This window comes from Anneissia japonica, unplaced genomic scaffold (assembly GCF_011630105.1).
Source record: "Anneissia japonica isolate Jap-2015-1 unplaced genomic scaffold, ASM1163010v1 scaffold199_len4679917_cov187, whole genome shotgun sequence".
NCBI classification, from domain to species: domain Eukaryota; kingdom Metazoa; phylum Echinodermata; class Crinoidea; order Comatulida; family Comatulidae; genus Anneissia; species Anneissia japonica.
The window spans coordinates 656,043-678,644 of record NW_022686322.1 but is presented as its reverse complement, the minus strand read 5'-3'; the positions used below and the strand labels follow the sequence as shown (position 1 = coordinate 678,644).

At 33.4% G+C, this 22,602-nt stretch overlaps 1 protein-coding gene across 3 annotated transcripts in view; it reads right to left on the bottom strand.

The window, feature by feature from the left end:
* Nucleotides 1-374: 374 nt before the first annotated feature.
* Nucleotides 375-22,602, bottom strand: part of LOC117114881 (supervillin-like) — a 144,082-nt gene continuing 121,854 nt past the window's right edge. For all 3 annotated transcript variants that reach the window (XM_033258507.1, XM_033258517.1, XM_033258510.1), the window contains 23 exons: nucleotides 17,846-18,022; nucleotides 17,321-17,459; nucleotides 16,328-16,532; nucleotides 15,652-15,744; nucleotides 15,028-15,283; nucleotides 13,386-13,558; nucleotides 12,856-13,011; nucleotides 12,096-12,232; nucleotides 11,370-11,517; nucleotides 10,878-11,023; nucleotides 10,436-10,645; nucleotides 9,908-10,009; nucleotides 9,579-9,687; nucleotides 9,156-9,194; nucleotides 8,330-8,497; nucleotides 7,903-8,166; nucleotides 7,068-7,290; nucleotides 5,916-6,046; nucleotides 5,242-5,397; nucleotides 4,444-4,602; nucleotides 4,020-4,141; nucleotides 3,464-3,619; nucleotides 375-3,225 (listed from right to left, as the gene is read on the bottom strand). In XM_033258507.1, coding sequence (XP_033114398.1) covers nucleotides 3,139-3,225; nucleotides 3,464-3,619; nucleotides 4,020-4,141; nucleotides 4,444-4,602; nucleotides 5,242-5,397; nucleotides 5,916-6,046; nucleotides 7,068-7,290; nucleotides 7,903-8,166; nucleotides 8,330-8,497; nucleotides 9,156-9,194; nucleotides 9,579-9,687; nucleotides 9,908-10,009; nucleotides 10,436-10,645; nucleotides 10,878-11,023; nucleotides 11,370-11,517; nucleotides 12,096-12,232; nucleotides 12,856-13,011; nucleotides 13,386-13,558; nucleotides 15,028-15,283; nucleotides 15,652-15,744; nucleotides 16,328-16,532; nucleotides 17,321-17,459; nucleotides 17,846-18,022 — 3,556 coding nt within the window. In that variant the 3' untranslated portion in view covers nucleotides 375-3,138. The remainder of the gene's footprint in view (nucleotides 3,226-3,463; nucleotides 3,620-4,019; nucleotides 4,142-4,443; nucleotides 4,603-5,241; nucleotides 5,398-5,915; nucleotides 6,047-7,067; nucleotides 7,291-7,902; nucleotides 8,167-8,329; nucleotides 8,498-9,155; nucleotides 9,195-9,578; nucleotides 9,688-9,907; nucleotides 10,010-10,435; nucleotides 10,646-10,877; nucleotides 11,024-11,369; nucleotides 11,518-12,095; nucleotides 12,233-12,855; nucleotides 13,012-13,385; nucleotides 13,559-15,027; nucleotides 15,284-15,651; nucleotides 15,745-16,327; nucleotides 16,533-17,320; nucleotides 17,460-17,845; nucleotides 18,023-22,602) is intronic.

Here is a 22,602-nt window from a genome sequence, read left to right as displayed (position 1 = left end):
CGCTCACCGACGCATTCATACAAGAAAATCCCCGATGCAGAAACCATGAAGATGATGATCGAATCACTGGCCAATAAAAAACTGGAAAATGATGACGCGTACATGTGATTGGTTAATGATAGAAATGTGCTGAACTTGCTAACTGATAGCGCTCGCTAACCTTTAGCGTATCCAGATCCTGGTAGCAGTTAGCGCCAACCGATCGTGTGAACTTGACCTATGAGTTCTTGAGATGAACAATTTACTGTAGTTATGTATGCTATTAGCTTTTGTTGTTCGATAATGGAATTTGTACAGAGCTTTGTAATGTACCTCTCGCACTGTGTACAAACAAAATATTGGCACCACTAATGCAAAAAATATGAATAACAAACTTTTCATTATACAAGCTTTATTTAAATAACGCAAGTTAGTCATTATCAAGAAGTACTGATTTGCAGAATACAAATGCTACACTCTTTGCTAAATATAGTTTGACTAACAAGTATATGTTTTTATACATCTAAAAGTATACGTTATTGAATTACTACTATAATACTATAAACACATTACTATACAGATAACTGAAAATTATACTTTCATAGCAGAAAAATATTATTTATTGAAATATACACTAAATTACAGGTAATAGCAATAATAATAATTATCAATATCAAAATTATAGAACATTGTATTAGTATGGCTTGGCAATTACTGTTTGTGTAATCATTATTTGTTCCCTTTAAAATCTCTATAACTATAAAAGGTTAAACAAAATTATGCAGTGACTAAATGACATCAAAATGACATCATTACCTTCCTTTCATCATCAACACCGTCATCATCTAAGAAGCTATTTCATTCAAAAATTCAGGCAAGTACGTCTACAATTATGTATAATATTTGTACACAGTTCAATAATACCCAACGCTGTTTTAAATGGTAGTAACTACTCGTCATCTCATACTTAATGTTAACAAAAATAATTGCACTGTTGTGTTAAGATGCTGAAGTATATAAAGAGAACTATTACCAACAAGAAACGACGACACGATTGTGTAACTAACACCAGAAAACATCATCTCAACATACACTTTCAAAATTTATCCAAGCGGAAAACAATTTTTTTTAACGTGGTAAAACTTGAATGGAATATGAAAAACACTCTGCTTTCACCGAGAAAACTATGAAAAAATACAATAAAAATGTGATATATATACAATATCTCTTCCTAAAAGCATAAGAATATATCATTTGCAATCTCATAAATTCTAATGAGCACCAAAATCCTAATTTTTTGGATTGTATTCCATACAAAACAAATTGCAAACAATAGCTGGAAGACTTTCCCAAAGACAAGGAATGAAATGCTTATGTGAATATTGAGAAACATTAAACAACACCAGAATTAAAAATAAGCAAATATATCCAAGTCAAAATAACAAAGGATATTACAAGCTGACAATGTTAACAAACTCACTTGCATATTTCCAAAGTAATTTGCAATGCAAATTATATGTAAATAATAAAATTTGCAAGCTGTTTATATAGTTTCTTTGGTAGAGATCTTATTGATGAATGCAATAGTTTTATGCCCACTTCATTTCAGGAAGTTCCGGAAGAGAACGTAACATCAACCTTTTGCAATTTGAATGTATAAAAATGTGGTTTTGATTTTCTTCTATAACTATAGCAACTAAATTGTATAAACATCCCTTTTATTAACCACTTCAGAATATATTTTAATAAATACACATGCAAATCAAATTGATGCATATAATTAAACATGGATTCCACATTAACTGGTGCTGACAACTTGGTTTATGAGGAGACATCTCAACTGAATTAAAACCATCAGCCGGCTATAATTCATTAGAAAGGTAAAAAGAAAATCTATATTTTTATTGGCTGACAATATAATGTTAGGTGTTAGGTACAGATGTTTCATCAAATCAGAAATTGAAATACTCATATCCATTTAATAATTAAGATTCATAGTAACTATTCAAAACGCTAATTTCATCTGAACTTAAAACAAACATTACGCAAAATTACATTCAGAAAAATTGCATTAATTCATTAAAAGTGAAGAAAGGCACGAATGTTGAAATCTCTTTGCTCCTACAACACTTGAGCTATTACTAAGAACACTTAAGATTACTCCTGATTTTATACAACACAAAGCCACAATGCCAAGTGAAAATGACCTAAAGGCAACTCAGCCAAGTGATAAATTCTATGCCCCTTAGTTAAGTGCAAAAATAATTCAGGACTCTTTTGAAACTATTGCATTTCACCACCATATTTAAATACTTGTAAGTAATCTTTCTCTTAAGTAGACATAATCCGCGTACATCTGACATTCCTTCTTTCCATACGCATGATCTTGCAGTGACCTCTGCAATGAACTCTGGAGTGACGTCTGCAATAACCACTGCAGTGCACACCAATAAGACCAGCTTATGGCATCCATTACAAATGCTTTATAAATGAATCTTTTCATATTTTCTAATGTGTCCAGTTAAAATAAATGCATTTAAATTCAAATTATCTTCATATAACTCTATACCAAACTAAAATAATTGGTGTTATTAAAAATATAGCAAAATATATTGCTTTGTAAACAATAAAATGATGTAAATGCAAACAGTCTAAAATATTTTCACATCTGAAATATTTTTGTTGTAGATTTTCAAGGTTAAAACAGAACTGATAGCATCTCGTTTTAAACCTCCATCTTTAATCTACTACAATTAAGTTTGAGCATCAATTTTATTTCAACTGAAATCCAACAGCTTATTCATCTCTGGCAAGAATTGCTTTTAAGCATTCCCTTCATTGAATAAATTTAGCACACATTTCAAAACAATCTTCAACTTTAAAACACTCCATATAATCCTCAAATCTTTACAAAAGTTCTTTACAATTCATAGGCCATTTACAGTCAATTATTTGATCCTCACAATGGACCTGACATCCTTCGCAGCAGTTGTTTGCTTTGCAATCTAATAGGCATCTTCATCATTGCTGTTAAATCACAGTTCATTGATAATACCGCCTGTTGATAGCACTATTTGGTGACAATACCATCATCTGATGTTGATACCGCCATTTGATGCTGCAATACATTTATATTTATTGCCTCTGTGTCTTCTAGAATCAGAACAAGCCTACATTCTTCTTTAAATTCTTTTGTTTCCAGGCGGGTAATTGAGCAAACTCATCTTTTGGCATTTTTAATATTTCCTACGGAAGAAAGAATATAAATTACAAATGTTGTATAACTAAATGCATCATTTGGTGACAAAATGAAATCAGCCCAACCACTTCTCCCTCAACAAAGGTGTTTATTAAAATTTATCCACACTATGTAACGAATACCTGTGATTTGACCATATATGGGATGATATGGCCATATATAGCTGTGATATGACATAATCATGCCCAAACATGGGAAAAATTTAAAAAATCCACTCCTACTTACCTCAAACTCCTCATCTGACAAATAAACTTCCAACTTGAGTGGATCAACACCTTCTGGTAGAGGGCGCTCTTTGAGTTCAGCAAGCGTGTACCTTGTTTTATTTAGTTTTTCCAGAATATCTTTTACCAGCACTGCCTTGTCTCCAGATCGTCCTTCCTGTAAACATATCAGAGGGGAAAAAAAAAGATTTTTTAAAGTAAGTAAAGAAAGTAAAATAAATCCTTGGTTGTAGTTTAGTAAGTTGAAAATCAGGCTAAGCCCATGGGGACCTTCAACAGCTGCAGTGCTGGACAAAACACGGTGGTGAATTAGGCAAGACACCAGAAGACATCCCTTGTGTGAAGAGTGTACTATGTTCCCTATATCTGGGCACAAGTTGTGATGACAGAAATTGCATGACAGCAGCAAGTGATCAGATGGAGAGGAAATGGACTCATCAGGCAACACACAGTATCAAGCTCTAACCAAGAGCGAGGATGAATTTGTCCAACATTGAATCTGCCAGGCTTAACAGTAACTTGCAATATATAATATTATAAGAATAGTGGTTTATTACCTCTTTGTTAATTTCTTCAACTTCTGATTTATGCTCCCAGTACGGAAATAAGTTGGTGAAAGTCAACGGTTCCAATCCAGCATGGATTAGGAAGGCTCTTGGAGGATTTTTTGGTCTTTTCTCTGTGAATAAAAAATAGATAACAATAACATATCTTTTCAAGATACATTGATCAATGCTGTAACTTAACAGAAATGATTAAATATGATAATAAAAATACCAATAATAAGCATAATAATGCACTATTATAAGTAAAATTTAATATTATTACAATTTATTCAAATATCATTTATATTTTCACCATCTTTTGTAAACGACGAACACTTCCAAAACAAATTTCTTTCAATGTCTTAAGTTTAAGTCATTTTATACAAATTTATTATTTATGCTCTAGAGGGCAGTATTGATAATCTTGCTTCTCTACCTTTGCAGTATTCCATGACTGTTTCCATGGCACATTTCCTATCGGTATCCCATCTCATTTTGGCAGATCCTGTTTTCACGATGCCATCCTCCTCCGTGTCTTGAGGCCACCATCCTTGCCAGAGGTAGACTTCGTAATGATTATCCAGTAAAAATTGTGCTAAAAATAGATGTTAAAAATCCCAATACAAAAAATTAAATAAACACATTTTAAATAAGCGTTTCACTAATGCTAGCAAAAAAAAAAAAAAAAAAAAAAAAATGGCAAAAAGAGTGACCATTGGCATATCCAGTACTAACTATATGAGCCATGCCATCCAACAACCAGCGTACTGTCGCCAAATGTTTAACTGAGTAATTAGTATAAGAATGTGGAAGTATTGTATACTTTTAGTACAGAGAAGCTGTAATACTTTTATTCAAACTTTGGCAATAATACGTTAATTCCACTACGTAACCCATCATTTTAAAGCTTTACAATATGGAGAATAAGAATATATTAAAAAGTCAATTTTAATTTTTTGGTCACTGATGCTAATTTTGGGATGGCAAGCCTCATGTGTCAAAAAAAGCAGATCCAAATATGTGCTTTGTTAATTAATGTTTGCTTAGATTTACACACTTGGCATAAATTACGAACTCAATCACACACATACATACAGCATAGATATCTAACATGGTTTCTACTGCATAAAATATGTACAGGAACCAAAAATGTGAATGTAGATAATAATAATAATAATAATAATAATAATGCTTAGCTAGTTTTGAAAAGGAATTGATTGTCAATCTCACTTACCTGGTTGGGATACGCTGTACAGATCTGATTGGAGGACAGGAAAGGGACAAGCGTGCTCATTGGATCGAGCAGGGTTTAGAATCTCGTGTGCTTTAAATATTCCTGACGTACTCGTTAAATGAAATAAACGAGGAGTGAAATCAAATTCCATTGGATCTGAGGAAAAGTAGACAAGAGTATATTTATTTACAATAGAATATCCCACGATGGTTTTCCTAATAAAGCACACTGTATGTGAAAATAAGTAATATTGTTACTAAGTACTGCGGAAAATAAATGCTATGACTTTCCCAAAACAAACTCAACACACTAACAGAAGTAGACTACTGCTACAATGACAACCACCCTGCAGGTACGACAACAACACTGCTGCTACAATGACAACCACCCTGCTGCTACGACAACGACACTGCTGCTACAATGACAACCACCCTGCTGCTACAATGACAACCACCCTGCTGCTACAACACTGCTTCTACCACAACAAACACAGTGCTGCTACCACAACAATCACAATCGCCACTATGCACACCAACAGCAACAATACCATGCTACACCAACAATGTACTACTAACACTGTATTGCAACAAGTCATACTTATTATGTTTAATCATACTGTGCTGCTACAACTAAAATTGCTACAACACACTGGTACTAAAAAAAAAATGACATACCTCCTATTGCACTATCATATGATTTCCTTTCCATTTTAAATATCTTGTTGAATGTTTTATGTTCTTTGCCCTCTTCCATCTCGTGGATAGTTGCTGTGCACTCTTGGTTCAGACCAGCTTCTAAAGGCATACTAAACCAAGTAAACAATGGGAAAGACGATTAATTAAAATAATATTACATCTGTCTTAAATAGCATAATGATATAAAGTCTTTATTCTGATCATTGCTTCAAAGTGTATAGCACGCCCTATATATATGCAAGTCCAGATAGATTTGACAATCAAGTGGTATTTATCACACACACACACCCCCACATGAGTCATCAGCTTGTTAAGTTAGGTCATTCTTCTCTTGTTAGTCTCTGATTCGTTTTCCAACCACACATCGCATTATTACACAGAGCGCATGATGCAAATACCTCTATGCATTTCACATTATTGCCTCAATCACTGGTTAAAATATGGAACAAATACTATGCTACACTATGAATTTGTTTCATTCCTAAAGCCACATTTACACTAGACACGATGACATATCATCGCATAGTTTGTATTCTTCAACACTGCGCGCATCAGTATCGTGTCATTGTCGTGTCGTAATCGTGTATAGTGTAAATGAGGCTTAAGAGCTCTGAGTGTAATAGCAGTCCCACTAGAATATCAAGCACACACTTAAAATGGTCAGAGCTAATACAGAAAACGGAGTTGAGTTGAAAAGTTTGGTGGTTAAGAAGCTTGCCCTCCAATCCCAGGGTCCTGGGTTCAATTCATGTCAGTGTTGCATGATTTTTTTCTCATGACCAAACAACTCCACTCCCTAAACCTCATACTGAGATTTAGTTTTTGTAAAGCATCTTGTGCCTACTGTATGTTTGTCTTGTGAAAGTGATTGTCACTACAAGTAGAACAATGATATATTCGCAATTGACAATCCTTGGTACATGTGTTAATGTGTGCATAAATAAATAAATAAAAATAAATAATAAAATAAAACTGCTTGATTCATTTGACCAGTCTCGACTCGAACATCTGAGTCTTTTGATTGAAGACCAAAATCTTACAACTATGCCAGACACTTCCACACATTATTACTATGATTTAGAGGAAGAATTTTCCGTATTCATGAAACTAATATATAAAAACTTTACTTACTTTTCTTTCATTTTATTTGCACATCTTCTAGCCACCTTTTGAGATGCCTCTGATGATTTGATGCCATGCCATACATAGATCTCAACCTCTTTCTTCTCAACTTTCTCAAGATTTAGAAGCACGAAAGAAGATCTTGATCGTAGTGAATGAGCAATGCATGGCAACTCTAACAGATAACCCTCATTTTCTTCTTCGGCACGTGCCATGTATAACCGGTAGGATCCTGTGTATAAGAACATATTAATATCATAATGACAAATAGGTATATTTAAATCAAATCAGTACTGAAAAATTACAATATAAAAATTATATTCAAAGGTTTACATTTACTTATATATGTAGACTATATATATTTTAAGTGTCTTTATCTTTTATTTAATCTACATTTAAGTATTATTATTTTACTTAACAGGTCTCTTTCCATGATATGCAGTCTACTAACGCCAACATATGTCAATGACTGCTGAATGTCTGTAATCAGACGGCTACAACTACCAGTACCAGTAACAATAACACTTAACGTATGAATTAAAAGGTTAAATGGTTAAAGGTTATTCATTTATATAGCGCACATTCCATTTCAGTTTTTTTTGTTGTTGACATTATCATTATCAATATCATTATCTAAAATAATTATTATTCAAAATGGATCTTTTTAGAGTGTCAATCAAATTGAAAAACTGACCAATCAAAACAAGTCAGTCAGGAATATGCACGTGCCTACGCACGTTTATGCTGTTGTTTTGATGAACCTTAGAAACAATATCCAAGGGGGGAAGAATAGTTGAAAGGTCCACTGTTCTTATCAATAGATAAATTCAATTGGTTTCCTTACCCTGAGTGTTGGTGTCTTCCTCTTCTCGTTTACCCATGTGAACGATCAAAGAGCCCTCAAAAAGGTTGAGAAAAGCACTGTGTTCTTTACCCTGTATGACCCTGACCTGGGGGCCTCGCTCGTCATCAAGTTCGACGGTCATAAGCGCCGATGCACCTTGTTCATTGATGGTACTACGCGACCCTTGCCAGAAAAAATATGCACACTTCTCTTTGCCGTGTCCGATGCCTCTTGTTGAGACGTTGCCCTTCAGATCACGCATTCCTGGAGTAAACAAACAAAACAAATCATTAAAATTTTTTTTATAAAAAACACCCCTAAAACAAAAATTCTACATTAAATTACGTATCATCATAAATGATGAAATATGCTACCATCTTCGAATGAGACTCAGATATAATCAATTCGCAGTCAACTTTAAACATACCTGTGCCCTCAATCCTGTACTGCCAACGTACAACATATGTGTCGCCCTCGTGCAACTGTCCAAAGCATTCTTTTGGCATGATGCTTCTTTCAAATTCCATGATATGCCACGTTGCGACAGAAATTGTTACTACTACGTGTCCACGAGACTGGAACTTGTCTACGTAACCTTTGAAAATAGAAATAAAACCCATGTTTAATATGAATATGAATAAACATTATTTTTCTTGCATAAAACAAATGCACTTTCAGAATACAAAACATTAAAATCCAAATAGAGAGTATCATGTACTATTGCATATTTAAAATAGACTACACCTGATAAGTAAGTCAAAAGGTTTAAGTGCAAATTTAGGTTTACAAGGTAAGATTACAGATAATATGTTATAAAATTAAGTTATAAAAATATATCAGTAGAAAGGGTAATGGTAGGAGCAGGAGTAATTTGATGTGAATCTGGGCTTTATCTGTGGAGGCACACTTAATAGTGTTACCTAGTAACAAATGGGTGACACATGGCACTGTGATGCTAGCAATGTATTGTTCTTGGACTATCCCATTTTAATGATAGGGTACATAGGATGAGGTTATGAACAGTAACTTCCTACTACTTTCATACATATCAAACTATCAATTTAAAATACTAGATCATTCCATTTTTTGATAGGGTGCATCATGTGATATCAAAGGCATTAGATTGTGATGTATATTAAAAAGATAGTCCCTGATGCAGACAGGTCAACAGTAGAAATAAAACACTCCTACTTGTTAATAAATTTTCTTCTAATTACAGTGTCCGTATTATATATTTTGATTTTAGAAATTACCTTCAATATCTGGTTTAGGTGTTTCCAAACTGGCTGTACCTTTAAGTTTACACAACAAGAAAAAATAATCACACAAAATTAGTTTTGTATTAAAATAGCTCCTACGTAGTTTACTATCAACAAAACATCAGAGCACCTCTAAACTACTGGACATATTAATATTAAACAATAAAATACAATGACACAATGTAAAATAGTGATTAATTTAAATGTTATTTCAAAAATTTTGTAGTCCTATGTGGTGGTGTTAGAAATTCAGTGCTTTTATCCTAACAGGCAGTAGGCCTGCATTGATCAAATTTATTTCATGCCAGTACACAAAATCATAAAAACAACATGCAAAGCATTTATCACTAAAGTTTATCTAAGCAGGTAACACATTTTTTTCACTGAATTCCTAAATAAAACAAATTCAGTTTTTACCAGTTCCTCTCCCCAAGTTTGTACCCTCTAAAATGAGGTAGCCTTTATCACGTGAGGGCGCTACCATCTTCTTAGCATCCCAAGCTACTAGTTCAGGCATTGGTTCCTTCTGTGAATGTGGAAATAATGAAAATGTATTTAAAAATAAACAATTTTTCAAAATTCAAAAAGCATAAAAATATAATTGAATATCATACACAAGAAAATTAAAAATATTGTGAATGTGGTTTTCTGTTAATATTTCGAGTATCATTTTCAATTTTGCGGTCATCACACCACTGTTGTCCCTATTATCATTATTACAACCTACAGTACAAATTAATCGTTACCTTCTGTGAACCATCTTGACTCTTGACCCTAATAAGTCGAGAATCATTTGGCCAATCATCAAACTTACACTGGAACAAAATCGTCTCCATTCTTTCATTCATCTGAAATAAAAGATCAAACATGAATTCTCATTAACCTATTTAAATATTCATTAGATTTGTCTGTTTTGAATCATGAATATATTGGAATTAATGCTGCAATACTAGAAACTATAAAGAGGAGGTTGCACCAATGATGGGTTCAGACAGAGGGTCTTACAGGAGGGTCGACCCAAGGGGCCCTAGCTTAAGATCTTATAGCAAAACTCCTGGTGGGGTCATGGGGAGACACTTCATGGTTTGGACCACAATATGGGAATCGTAATCACAAAAACTTGTTATTTATCAGCAAATTAATATTTTCAGACCATCAACAGTCCATGCTTGCACGATGGGATAAATTTCTTCATTAACATGAGGTAATGTTGTAGAACACAACAAGAATTTCATAAATTATTTAAAGAACTATAAAAAATAGATGTTTAATACCTTTGCAAACAGTGCCCAGTCTGGTCTGCTTTTCCCCTTCTTGGACTTTTCTGGATCGGACGGAAATATTGGATTGATGTCATAATCTGAGTAGTCGTACCCTTGTTCCCATAGCAACTGGCTGAGTTTTAAGCCTAGCTTACGATCCTCAGCTGACGTACACCTTCCTTGCCATAGATAAAGTTCAGCTCCAAAGTCAAAAACAAGAATCTGGTGGAGAAAAATATTTGTGACTTACCAAAGATATTCATTCATAGCCAGTACTGTTTTGTTTAAGATTGTGATATCACAGTTCAAGATGATCACATTTTTAACAGCTCTTTCATTTTTTTTTCAGTAGAATATGTGGAACTTTTAGAAGAACAAAAGAACTTCCAGATGAACATGAGGAACGTTAGATGAACGCGAGGGACTTTCACATGAAAATACATATTTTACTCACCTCATTACTGTTAAACATCTCATACTTTGGAATCTGTTCCCAATAGTCTTTATATGGTTGTAGTTGCTCGTTTTTGAGTCTATAGATCATATTGGTCTCGTTGATGTATATCTCCTGTATTTCATCTTCCTCAGCACCTCTGACATCTAAAAACGGAAAATGAAATTTCAAATATTAAGCTCTGTCTGAGCACTTGATGACAAGACACTGCCGAGCACCAGCAGCAGTCCGATCGAATCGTTGAAAAAGATTTGCATGTGCGCATACCATTTGATGCAGTGATTGCTTGGCCTTAGATTATACACATCATTTGTAGTTAAGCTATGGCTTGGTGCTAAGTGCTCATTGTCAAAGGCTATATTATGAGTCAAATCTTTTAATTGCTCAAAACTATTCGCATAGAAAAACCGTGATACAGGATAAAATATTACAACAATAACAATAATATTGAAAAAATAAAACAAAAATAATAATGATATAACAACAACTGACCGTCATAAGAATCCTCGCCACCTAAAAGCTTAAAAAACTCCCGAACTGGTCTTCCAAATTTGGTCTTGTTTTCTTGTATTACATGTACTTCAGTAGCCTTGCAGCCCAAGTCCTTCTTGGTCAGAGTGTACTGGGCAAAGTCTGCAGCCTATTAGAGCAATTACCAAAAATAATACTTTAATAAATTGTAATAGTTATCATCACATTTTAAGGTAACCTTCTCTAAATATTCTGGATAATAATAACTAACATATAGTTAAACAAATAAAAAGGAAAATAACATGATAGTTGCCATTATTTCTCCATACAACAAATCCAAATACTATACATTTGAACTATACATCCCAAGGTACAAGAGTTTGCAATCATAAAGCTAATGCATGCATACTCCATAAAATAATCTAAAGATTGATTGCTAGAACTTTCATTGGGCAAGTTAATTCCAATTTTAATGGAACAAGATTATGTTTAAAGTTAATTATTTAAAATAAATGTATGTTTATGAATTTGTACTTTTTAATTGCCTCGTTGATTACTGTTTAACATGAATTAGGAGTGATTTTGTACTTTTAAAGAGCCTTATATTAGGACCATGTATAGATGCTCTAATGAATTTAAAGATAGATCAAGCACTGATTTTTTTTACAAACATCATGCTTTAATATAATCACAAAAATACCTTAAAATGAAAGGCAAACCAAAAAAGAGATATTAATTATGAAATACCTTTGATTTTTCAAGAATGTTTGCATATTCTCCCTGCCAACAAAAGATCTGCTTTGACGTAACAAGTACAAAACAATCTCCACTGTTGAGTGATTTTGCAATTGGTTCAACAAGTCGTGCTTGCACCGATTTCCTCCCTAAACAAATGGACGAGAAAGGTCATTTGTTAGTCTGTGTCCACACTATCAAATTTTCTTTGACAAGAAACTCCAGTATGCCCATATATAGTCATGATGTGCCTATATATGGTTATGATGTGATGTCATCATGACCATATTTAGGTATGTCACATGGTTTTATCAAATACAATTTGATAGTCTGGACAAGTCTTTAAAAAGCATTTCATATTGTGTTATTTGTCAATCAGCGTGTTCCCATTTGATTTGCAATACAAATTTCCTATCCTGTTGGATAAACCGATTTAGTCTACTTATGGCCTAATGCAGGATCTGGTTTTCCTTTCAACAAAAGCCATTGGCCATTTTCTGTTGTTTACATTACCAAGCCTTTTAAAATTTAGTTTTGATGTTTATGCCTAAAGCGTCGTCTATTTTCTGACGCTGATCTGTTACAACGAGAAACAAATTCAAAATCTTAACAAACTTACATTAATCTTTGGCTCATGTGATCCCCTTGTGCATTACTACTTGCCTCTATCTCCTCACAACCCCCCAATTTGTTATTGTTACATAACCAGTGATTCTGTAACCTTATAATTATAACAACCACAACATAACTGAGGTCCCATATATTTCCATACCTTTAATCTGCATCAGCATGAGATCCTTATACGGAAGCATTAAACCCTCTACAGCTCGGACATCCCCTGTTTTGCGTAGGCTCACCCTCTTTAAGTCCATACGACTTGTGAAATATGCTAAAGAATACCCAGTGAAATCTGTTTGTTTACCACCAACTGCAAAAAAAAAAAAAAAACTTTTTATCCCACCAAATTTTTAAATCACCTGAATTTAATATAGAAGCTTTACAAGTAATTACATGTGTTGGATAGTTAAATGTACTGTTATATTAGTTTAATGTTGTATCTCTTAAAAGGTATATTGTTTGAATTTCATTTTCCCTTTCTTTAATATGATATCGACGGCAAAGATGTTGATAATGATGAAAATAGTGATGATGACGAGGATGTGGATGAAAATAAAGATGATGATGAAGATTCTGACGATAATAATGATGAAGTAATTTTTGGATCTTACATTCTTAAATCTGAATAATATTAACAAGTAAAACAAAAAAAGAATGTTTTCATGATAAATATTAAGTACTTACTACTTTTCTGTGATTGCGTTTTAGTTTGAACTTGTACCACTTCTTTCCTCTCTTCTGTGTACTCAGATTGAACATTTTCCCGCTTCTGTAATGCTTTTACTGGATTCAAAGAACCCCTAGCCCTCCGTTGAGGACGTATTGTTCTTTTATGAGTTGATACTAAAGAATCTAATCTGTAATTAACAAGAATAATTGTTTAAATTTACACTGCCACCAAAGAAACAACTTAAAATATTATATGAAATTAACTGTTCATTGAAAATAATATAAGTTATCAGGTTTCAAAGAATTATAGATAAAAAATATTATCTTTATTATTATTTTTTTAATTATTTTATTTTATTATTTTTTTATATGAAAATCCTTTTATTTGCTCACTAAAGGTAGAGTGTATGCAATTACTTGAGGAATGGTATTTTTCAAATGTCTGCTGAGAATTTTTTTCTTATTCTAATTTTCAGTTGAAGGTGAATAACATATTTAAATACAGTATACAAATTTATATCAATCAATTTTTTTAACTTTTAAGTTTATATATCTTTAGGATGGTCCCAGTGATAACATTTTATCTAATATATAGTTTATTCTTCACAACTTTGAAGTAATTATTTGACAATCAGTATATATTCAAGACAGCAAGACAATACTGAATTCAAATTTGTATAAACTTGAATAATCAATTATTTTGTTACATTATTATTACATTACTCCAGGTAAGATCATCAGAATACCAAGCTTGCTCTGTAGCAACATGTTCACATTGACATTTCATCTTATGCAGAAAATTTAACTCTACATATGTGAAAATATCACATGATACAGGGCAACCACTATTATGGCCTCCTGAGAGAGCTTTACATATGCTAATTAGTCCCTCTTGTATACCAAGATTAACATTCTGTTGGTATAGTTCCATTACTGCTATTAAACTAAGACCTAACGGATACATAAGCACTTGCAAATACGTACAAACTTGTATAATAACAAATTACATAACAAAAGCAGACATTTAATTCTTAGAAATCTATTAAGAAAGAAGATGATCCAATTTAATTAATGAAACAAATATTGGCCGACAATTAAAAATTTAATAGTACAAAGCTATTATTCTTTCAACTTAAAATGCTATATTGACCAGGTCAACAACCGTGAACATAGAGAGATCCAATGCTCCTGTGATCCATTCAAGCTTGTGTATAAATTATTTTTGTTGCAATAAAGAATAAATTAATGACTTTTGCATTTTATAATTGAATTGAATAATTAATATATCTTACACATGCAAATGCCCTTATTAAGAATATTCAACACTTAGATTAAATGTGTGCCCTCACCTGTCTAGTCCTTTGGTGGGCAAAAAGGTTAATTTCTAGTTAGAGAATTAATTTCACATACAAGAGAATTTTATCAATTCTGTATAAGGTGTCTGAATGAAAATTAATGTTTTAACAGTTTCCCATTTCCACAAATAGTTTAAATTCATAGCTGCAGCCATGTGGTGTCAGATGCAACAAAATTTAGCAGTCATTGAGTGGCAGAGGGACTGAGGTAGTACTGGATGTTTCCACTTTCTACAGGGATGAAAGAATTAAATTAGGTCACTGAAATGCTATGACGTAAGTATATAGATCACACACGGTACCTTGGTCCACTCTTTTTTGTTAATAAATCAAAATCTGAGACAGTCATTTCTTGCGAGACACTTGTAACCTTCTCGATTCTTGTTGTCTTTGAAGTTGATGAGATGGTTTTGGAACTGCTCTGAAAGAACTCCTCAAACTTTTCGTCAGCTGGAACGAGGACGGCAATCTTTTTCTTTATGAGGCGCACCTCTGGCTCGGATTCCGATGATTCGGTGGCGGTTGTCGTTGTGGAAGAACTACTTTGGACAAATTTGGCTGAAATTATAATGATTTATAATCATAAGCACATCATGGTTTATAATTAAGAGAATATTCTCAATGATTGAAATAAATTTATATAATAGTCTATGTATATGTGTACAAGTAATTATCATTCACCTGAAGTGAAGTGGATTGTATACATGAAATGATAATAAATATTTCAACTAATCTCAATAGTGCTACTGTTGTTTTAATTACTGTTTAAAAATAGACTGGTACAGCTTGTTGCATTATTTATGTACACGCAGACAGTGATAATATATGTAGATAGAAAAAAAATGAACAGATGAGAAAAAAAATCCCATGAGGATTTTCAAAAAGCCAAATAAATTAAATAAAGTAACTATGAATAAATTACTTACATTTTGTTGGTATTACTTTTATATTTCCATTTATCTGGTTTTTCTTAGTTTCATTTTCCTTTTCTTCACTTTTTTCTTTCTTTTGGCTAATAGCTGAAAATTAATAATATGTTATAACAATAATAATAATGTCTTATAAGGTCCATGTATCGACCAAAGAGAAGAGTGGTCAATAGAGGAGAAGTAACAAGCAAGAGTAAAGTAATAGAAAGAGTGACAATTGTATTGCATGTCAAAAAAAACACCCTCAATGTCTTGCTAGCTACTAGTTATAAATGGGTACCTGGAAGTATTCTGCAGATTCAATCTCATCCCACTCCTTTGTTTTCATTTCAGCTAGAGAGCTGAAATGCTAGCTTTAATAGTGCAATGTCTTTCGGATGAGACAATTACGCTGTTAATCGTACGTGCATTGAAAAACACGAAGTACACTCTTTGAAAGAGAATTGGGGATTGTCTCCTGCTATACTGCCTAATTCACTACCAGGACAACCACACTGGATGTAAGTTTTTGGACATTTTTGTGGATTTATCCTTGGTGTATTTTACACCAAACAAATCCAATCCAATACATATAAAGATCTTGGTATTATGTGTTATAATGTGTATATATATGACCGAATATAATTTTTTAAAATCATAAAATAACAAATGTAAACAAAATATAATAACTTACTCCTGAATGATCCAGGTCTCTTTCTATTTAGATTAACAACAGACAGCTTTTCGGAGGAGGAATCTGAAGATTTTCCCGCCTTTTCTAACTTGCCCTGCACGGTGAACTGATCAATGTCCTTCTTTTGAACTCTTGACTTCCAGCTGTGCTCACCGGATTGTTGAAGTGCCTGAAGCCTCTCCGCAATACCCAACTTCTGTCCCGCCTATTCCGTAATTTCATGAAAGGAAAAGATCCAAGATAAATAATGTGTAATGTAATGTGGGAGCAGTTGGCGCCGCGGTTGCGTCTCTGTCTCTCAACCTCGAGGTCGGAGGTTCGAACCTTCACAGTGCATTACGCTTGTGTTCTTGGACAAGGTACTTTAGCTACAATTGTCTCTCTCCACCCAGGAGTGTAAATGGGTATCCAGTTCCCTACTGGGGAGGAAAAAGGTGGCGTGGAAAAGAACTGTCCACATTACTACACAATGCGGACACTTAGTACTAATTGTCTAACAGCTCATTCCTCTATGTATTGTAGCTGGATTTATATAGCGAAGTCTGACACTTAAGGTGTGGATCAGCTCGTACAATAACTTGCTTCAAACCTAAAGGGTCTCTCCGTGTCTAAGCTACCCGGAAAACCGATACCAGCTATTTCTCATCTGTCCACAACAGGGGCTTAATGGACCAATACACAGGGGTAACCCTCTACTCATCTTGAAAGATGTACTTAGTTCTTTAAAGTGCACATGAGGCAAATTGTGTTCACTGGGCCTACGGTTTATAGTCCTTATCTGAGACTTGTAACACCCCACCAGAACACCATTAGGCGAGCATGATGCTGTTCAAACATTATTGTGGCTGTACGTTGTGGCGCCCCTGCTGTAACCACTCAGGTAATCGAGTAATATTGTACAACAGCATATCAAAAAGAAATTAGTGACATTCAAAACTATTTGCAATATTTAAAAATGCTTAAGTAAAGTGGAGTAATCAAATACCAACTTACATCTCCATTGGTTGTGAGAGATGCATTATTCTCCAGTGCAGATAGCCGATCTTTGAGGGTAGTAGATTTCGGCGAGTCTTCGTATTTCTTTAATCGCGTTTTCCAACCTTCCTCTCCATTTTGCTTTAAATTCTGTAGTCTGTAATGAACATAGTCAATGGCATGATTATGAACATGCATCAGATATATAAGACTTATGGAATACTATATGCTATCTACCGTACACAAAATGTGCCAAAAATATACAATTATTAAAAAATTATTATGAGCTTAATGTTTTCTAAAGCAACTAAAAATTAATGAACAAAATAGCAGTGGGAACAGACCGGAAGATGAATAATTTAAAAAAAAAAATTTTACCGCATTTATGATTAGTTACATCCAAAAGATTTTTTCATACACTAAACCAATACTGTACTTGGCACATGAAAGTATTGCACTTTCTGTTGTATAGAGATGAAGGATACACACAATACATAAACGTTTCTGAAAATTTGAAGTAAAACTCATAATTTATTAGCCTACCTTTCTGTGATAGAAGCTCTGGATTTTGAGGGTTCTACCAGCTGTTTCACCTGAGCCATTTCCTCATGCGTAACAGGCTGTGTCTGAAACCTCTGTGATGATGGTGATAGTTTCTTTACTGGCTTCTTTGCAACCTCTTTCTCTTGTTTATGGGCATCAACAGGCTGGGTCTTATATCTGAAAATGAAAATTAGGTATTAGTCAAAACTATATTGTAACATGAACAACATTGAAGATATATCTTAAAATGACTCTCAGGAGTCAACAAGGCCTGCATTTAGCCTTCATTCATGTTAAAATTTAAGATGAGCTCCAAATCCTGGGTGGTTTTGACATATGGCCCACTATAATGTACATCTACAGTTGCACATAATGTTGGTTAAAAACTCAATACACATATAATAATAATAATAATAATAATATGTCATTCTTATATAGCGCTTCATGCCTTTACAAGGCCTCTAAGCGCTTCACATTACTATCCCGGTCATTGGATCAAACACATATGGAACACATTGAAACACCAAATTAAATTAGTAAAATGAAATTATATTATCATTCCATAAATTGCAGCTAGTAATCAGCGCAGGTTGAGTTGGAACCTAACAGGTACCCACTTGTACTCCTGGGTGGAGAGAGGCAACCGTAGATAAAGTGCCTTGCCCAAGGACACAAGCGATTTGCTCAACCAGAGTTTCGAACCCCCGACCTCAAGGTTGGGAGTCCAAGCCACAACCGGTGCGCCAACCGCTCCTACAAATACATATACATACATTGATATATCAATATAGATTTGCATCATCTATGAACAGAATTGTTATAGGGGATTACACAGGATGTGAACCGATAGCTATTGGCATCCATAATTCTTCATTAGATAGAGAATATTTATGCAACGGCAGGTCAACAGATGGGAATTACGAGGCAGGAAAGAACAATTTTCTAAATATATCATTTTAAATTCCAATTTAATTTCTGAATAATAAGCAGAATGCGATAAAATTGACACTTTATTTCCGCCACAACTTTCCTAATAATATTTGAAGGAGGAAATGGTGCAGTTGTACTGGTATCAATTAATAGCGAGTCTGTATTACCAGGGTAATCTTCTTGATGAGCACACTATCATTAAAACACACCTACATATATAGCAGTGTACTGTCATGCAAACACTATTTTATGCAGAAAGCAAGGTCAAAGACCTTAACATTTTGCATTAATTGTATTATATCATCTGTTAACCAAGGTGCACATTTTTTACGAACCCTTCGTTTTTTTACGGGAACATGTTTGTCTATAATTTCTTTAAAGTGTTTTTCAAATAGATGGGCACTTATATTTACATCACATGCTGACAGAACATCATCCCAGATTATATTGTTTAAATCGCAGAGAAAATCTTCTTCTATTAATTTAGAGTAATCTCGAGATATTTTGTACTTGTGATTTTGATTGCTTCTCTGCTTATCAACTATTTTTGTATTACTATGTTTTTTTTTACCCCAGATTGCATATGTCATGGAGTGGTCACTTAAACCGACATGAATTACACCGCTATCTGATATTTTATCAGTATTAGAACAATACATAACATCAATTAAAGTAGAACTATTTACTGTTATTCTAGTAGGTTCATTGATTATCTGCTGAAGATGAAAACTAGCACATATATCATTAAGTTTATTAGAATAACAATGAGGTACAGTGGCAAGTAAATCACAATTTAAATCACCCATTAATATGTAGTCTTTGCTTTCTAGTTCAATAGAATGTAGAATATTATTAATATGGTTAAATTGATCAATTGATGAACCAGGACGTCTGTACCATAAAACAATAATAAAAGGCTTACATTTGACTGGCATAATTTCAATTGTGATAAGTTCTAGTACATTTGGACAAAGGTCATTTCGCAATTTATGAATACAATTGTGGTTTACATACAGTGCTACACCTCCACGACTAACATTTTCAAAACCATCAACATTTCTATCCTTCCGATATAAATAATAGTTGTCAATATGTACATCGTTGTTACCAATATTTCCATTCAAGAAAGTTTCACTAAGTCCACATATATCTATGTGATTATTATTTAAAATATTTTGCAATTCATCAAAAATGTGAGTAAGACTACAGATATTTAATTGTGTTATAACTAGACCCTGTTTATCAAGAACTTTAAATATATTAGTTCCAGTGTCATTTACATTGGTGGGTGTAGATATTTTGTCATTTTCTGTTGCATTTACACTATTATTTCTTGTAAAATTTGTAGTCTCGTTTTCATGGAAAGTTGTTTGATTTAAATTCTCATTCTCATAAGTATTGAAATCAGGAAGGCTTATATTTAAATGAAACGATTCATCAGTGTTTGTCTTATTACAAACAGATAGATTAGAAATTGTACAGTTATTTTTAAAAACATTCGAGTGATTATTTGAATTGTTTTCTATATCTGATACTTCTATCTCACTACAACTCATATTATAACTTGATGTGTAAAAGACAGATTTGCAAGAATCATCTTCAGAAGCATTGTTGGTGCAGTTACATTGAGTTATTGCTTTGTAGTTTGTTTTTTCCTCGGCTGACTCTTCATTGCCTTGATATGTGACCGGTAAACGATCTTCTTCTTGTAGTGATTTAGCCTATCCTAAACAAAATGCCAAAATTTAAAAAAAAATAAAATAAAAAATAAGGGTGCATAGAACCTTTTTTTGGTTGTAGAAGTACCCAAAAGGAGATGTGTCTGAAAAAAAAAATCTGCGAACAACAAGACTGGATGTCCCCAGTGAAAGGTTTCGAGACGTTGGTGGCGATATTTAAAAACAGACCAAATAAAATGATGTATAAATGTTAAATGCTACAATTACTAAATCTTCCTTGCAGCTATGAAATAATCAGATGATATCACTACTCTGTGCTACTGCCTCTGTAGGCAAAACATGCTCTCGTTGACAGGGGCTAAAGGTGAACCAAATATAGTAACCAGGTAACTCCTGCTCCACTAAAAGGATGTTCTTAAGTACACAGCATTGAACATACACTGAGCCTATGGCCCAGAACACTTATCCAGGAAGGACTTCATTTCAGGTGGTTTCAACAACTGAAACCTTGAAGAAGAAACCTATTTATATGTATTAGTATCTGATATTAAAGAGGTCAAAAGTTCTTTACCAACTTCCGTAACTAAATAATTCAGGATTTACTGTATAAAATAATATATAATTTTTATTGAGGAAGCAGATATTTATTCATGTATTAAAGTAGGTCTGTTGTATCTTGTTACAGTTTGCTACCATCACAAACACATTGCCTTGGAAGAGTTCATGTTGAAACACAGATCCACTTGGAGGTATGTACACTGCCTCCTGTGTGAGCTAATAGACTTGGAACTCATACTCCCTAAAGGTGAGCAGGTTACACCATATTAGTGTTTACAATTACAGTACTATACCATGGGAAGGGCTTAGAAATTTGGTGACTTATTAGTGTATTATAATGCCGATGACATTTTTTCACCAGAAGAAATAATATAAATCGATGCTTGCCCTACCTGATGTGTTATAGTATACTGAATACTTAGTCGGTTCTCAAATGCTTGTGAAAACAAATCTTGCATGTCATTTGGGTGGAGATTGAATCAACAACCTTCAGATAAAAAGCCTGGTGTCTTAACCACTCAACCACTGAGCTTGCGCTTGGTGGCTAGTGATGAATCCGATTTCAGAGTAGCAGCGGGTACTGCAATGCTATCTGAAGATGTTTTTGCGTCCACAGAAATTAAATGAATCAAAGCTTGTGACGTTTTCTTAGGTGTTTATCCTACAAAATTTACCAAACAGAAACGTGAAGAGCAAATTATTTTCAACATGTATCTTCACGTCATAGTCTTTTGACTAATAGTCTAAATTTAAAGGCGAACTTAGCAGCCATCCAGTTGATAAGGAAAAAGAAAAACAGCCTTATTATATATTAAATGCATTTAATTAGAAATTAAACCTGCTTACTTTTTTGACTTTTAGATCATGCTAAGTTAAAAATAGGTCATACCGCAATCACAGAAATATTAAGGACTTCAACCTATATAGAGATATAGGTTGAGTAATTGTGGAACAGAATCGCATAACTGAATAATAACCGACTCAGGACTGACAACGTCACTGGAATGTTGATAACATTTTAGTAGGCTATGCATCTCATTTACAACATACTAGATTAAAGTGAAATATTAACACATTAACTAGGAATAATAGTGATGTTATTACATGTGTATTTACAGTGCCTAGAGGTTGACAATAAATTAATAAACCTAAAATGACATCTACAATGTTTAGTAATATCTAAACTTGTATGAAAGAAGGGTATCGAAAGGTGAAACCTAATTCAAAATCCATTTCCTGCAAAAGGCAAAAATTTCATCAGTCTCCAAAATGTCTGACAACAATTATTATATTACAAACTATGTCAGATACCTTCCAAAAAAATTGACAAGCAAAAAATCACTTGTAGACCGAATTGAATCAAATTCATTTAAAGAAAGGGGCTTTTCTCTGGTAGAAAATGTTTTGATCATTAAATACCTCTGATATTTTGATGCAGAACTAAGTTTTCAACATGGAAATGGATTCATTATAAGACAAAAAAAAATAATGGTAATCCAGATTACACTATAAAAAGTTTGGTCAAGTCTGTCTGTTAAAGTCTGACAGATAAAAACTGCATAATATTGTAAGTGCTGGACTGGATGTTTT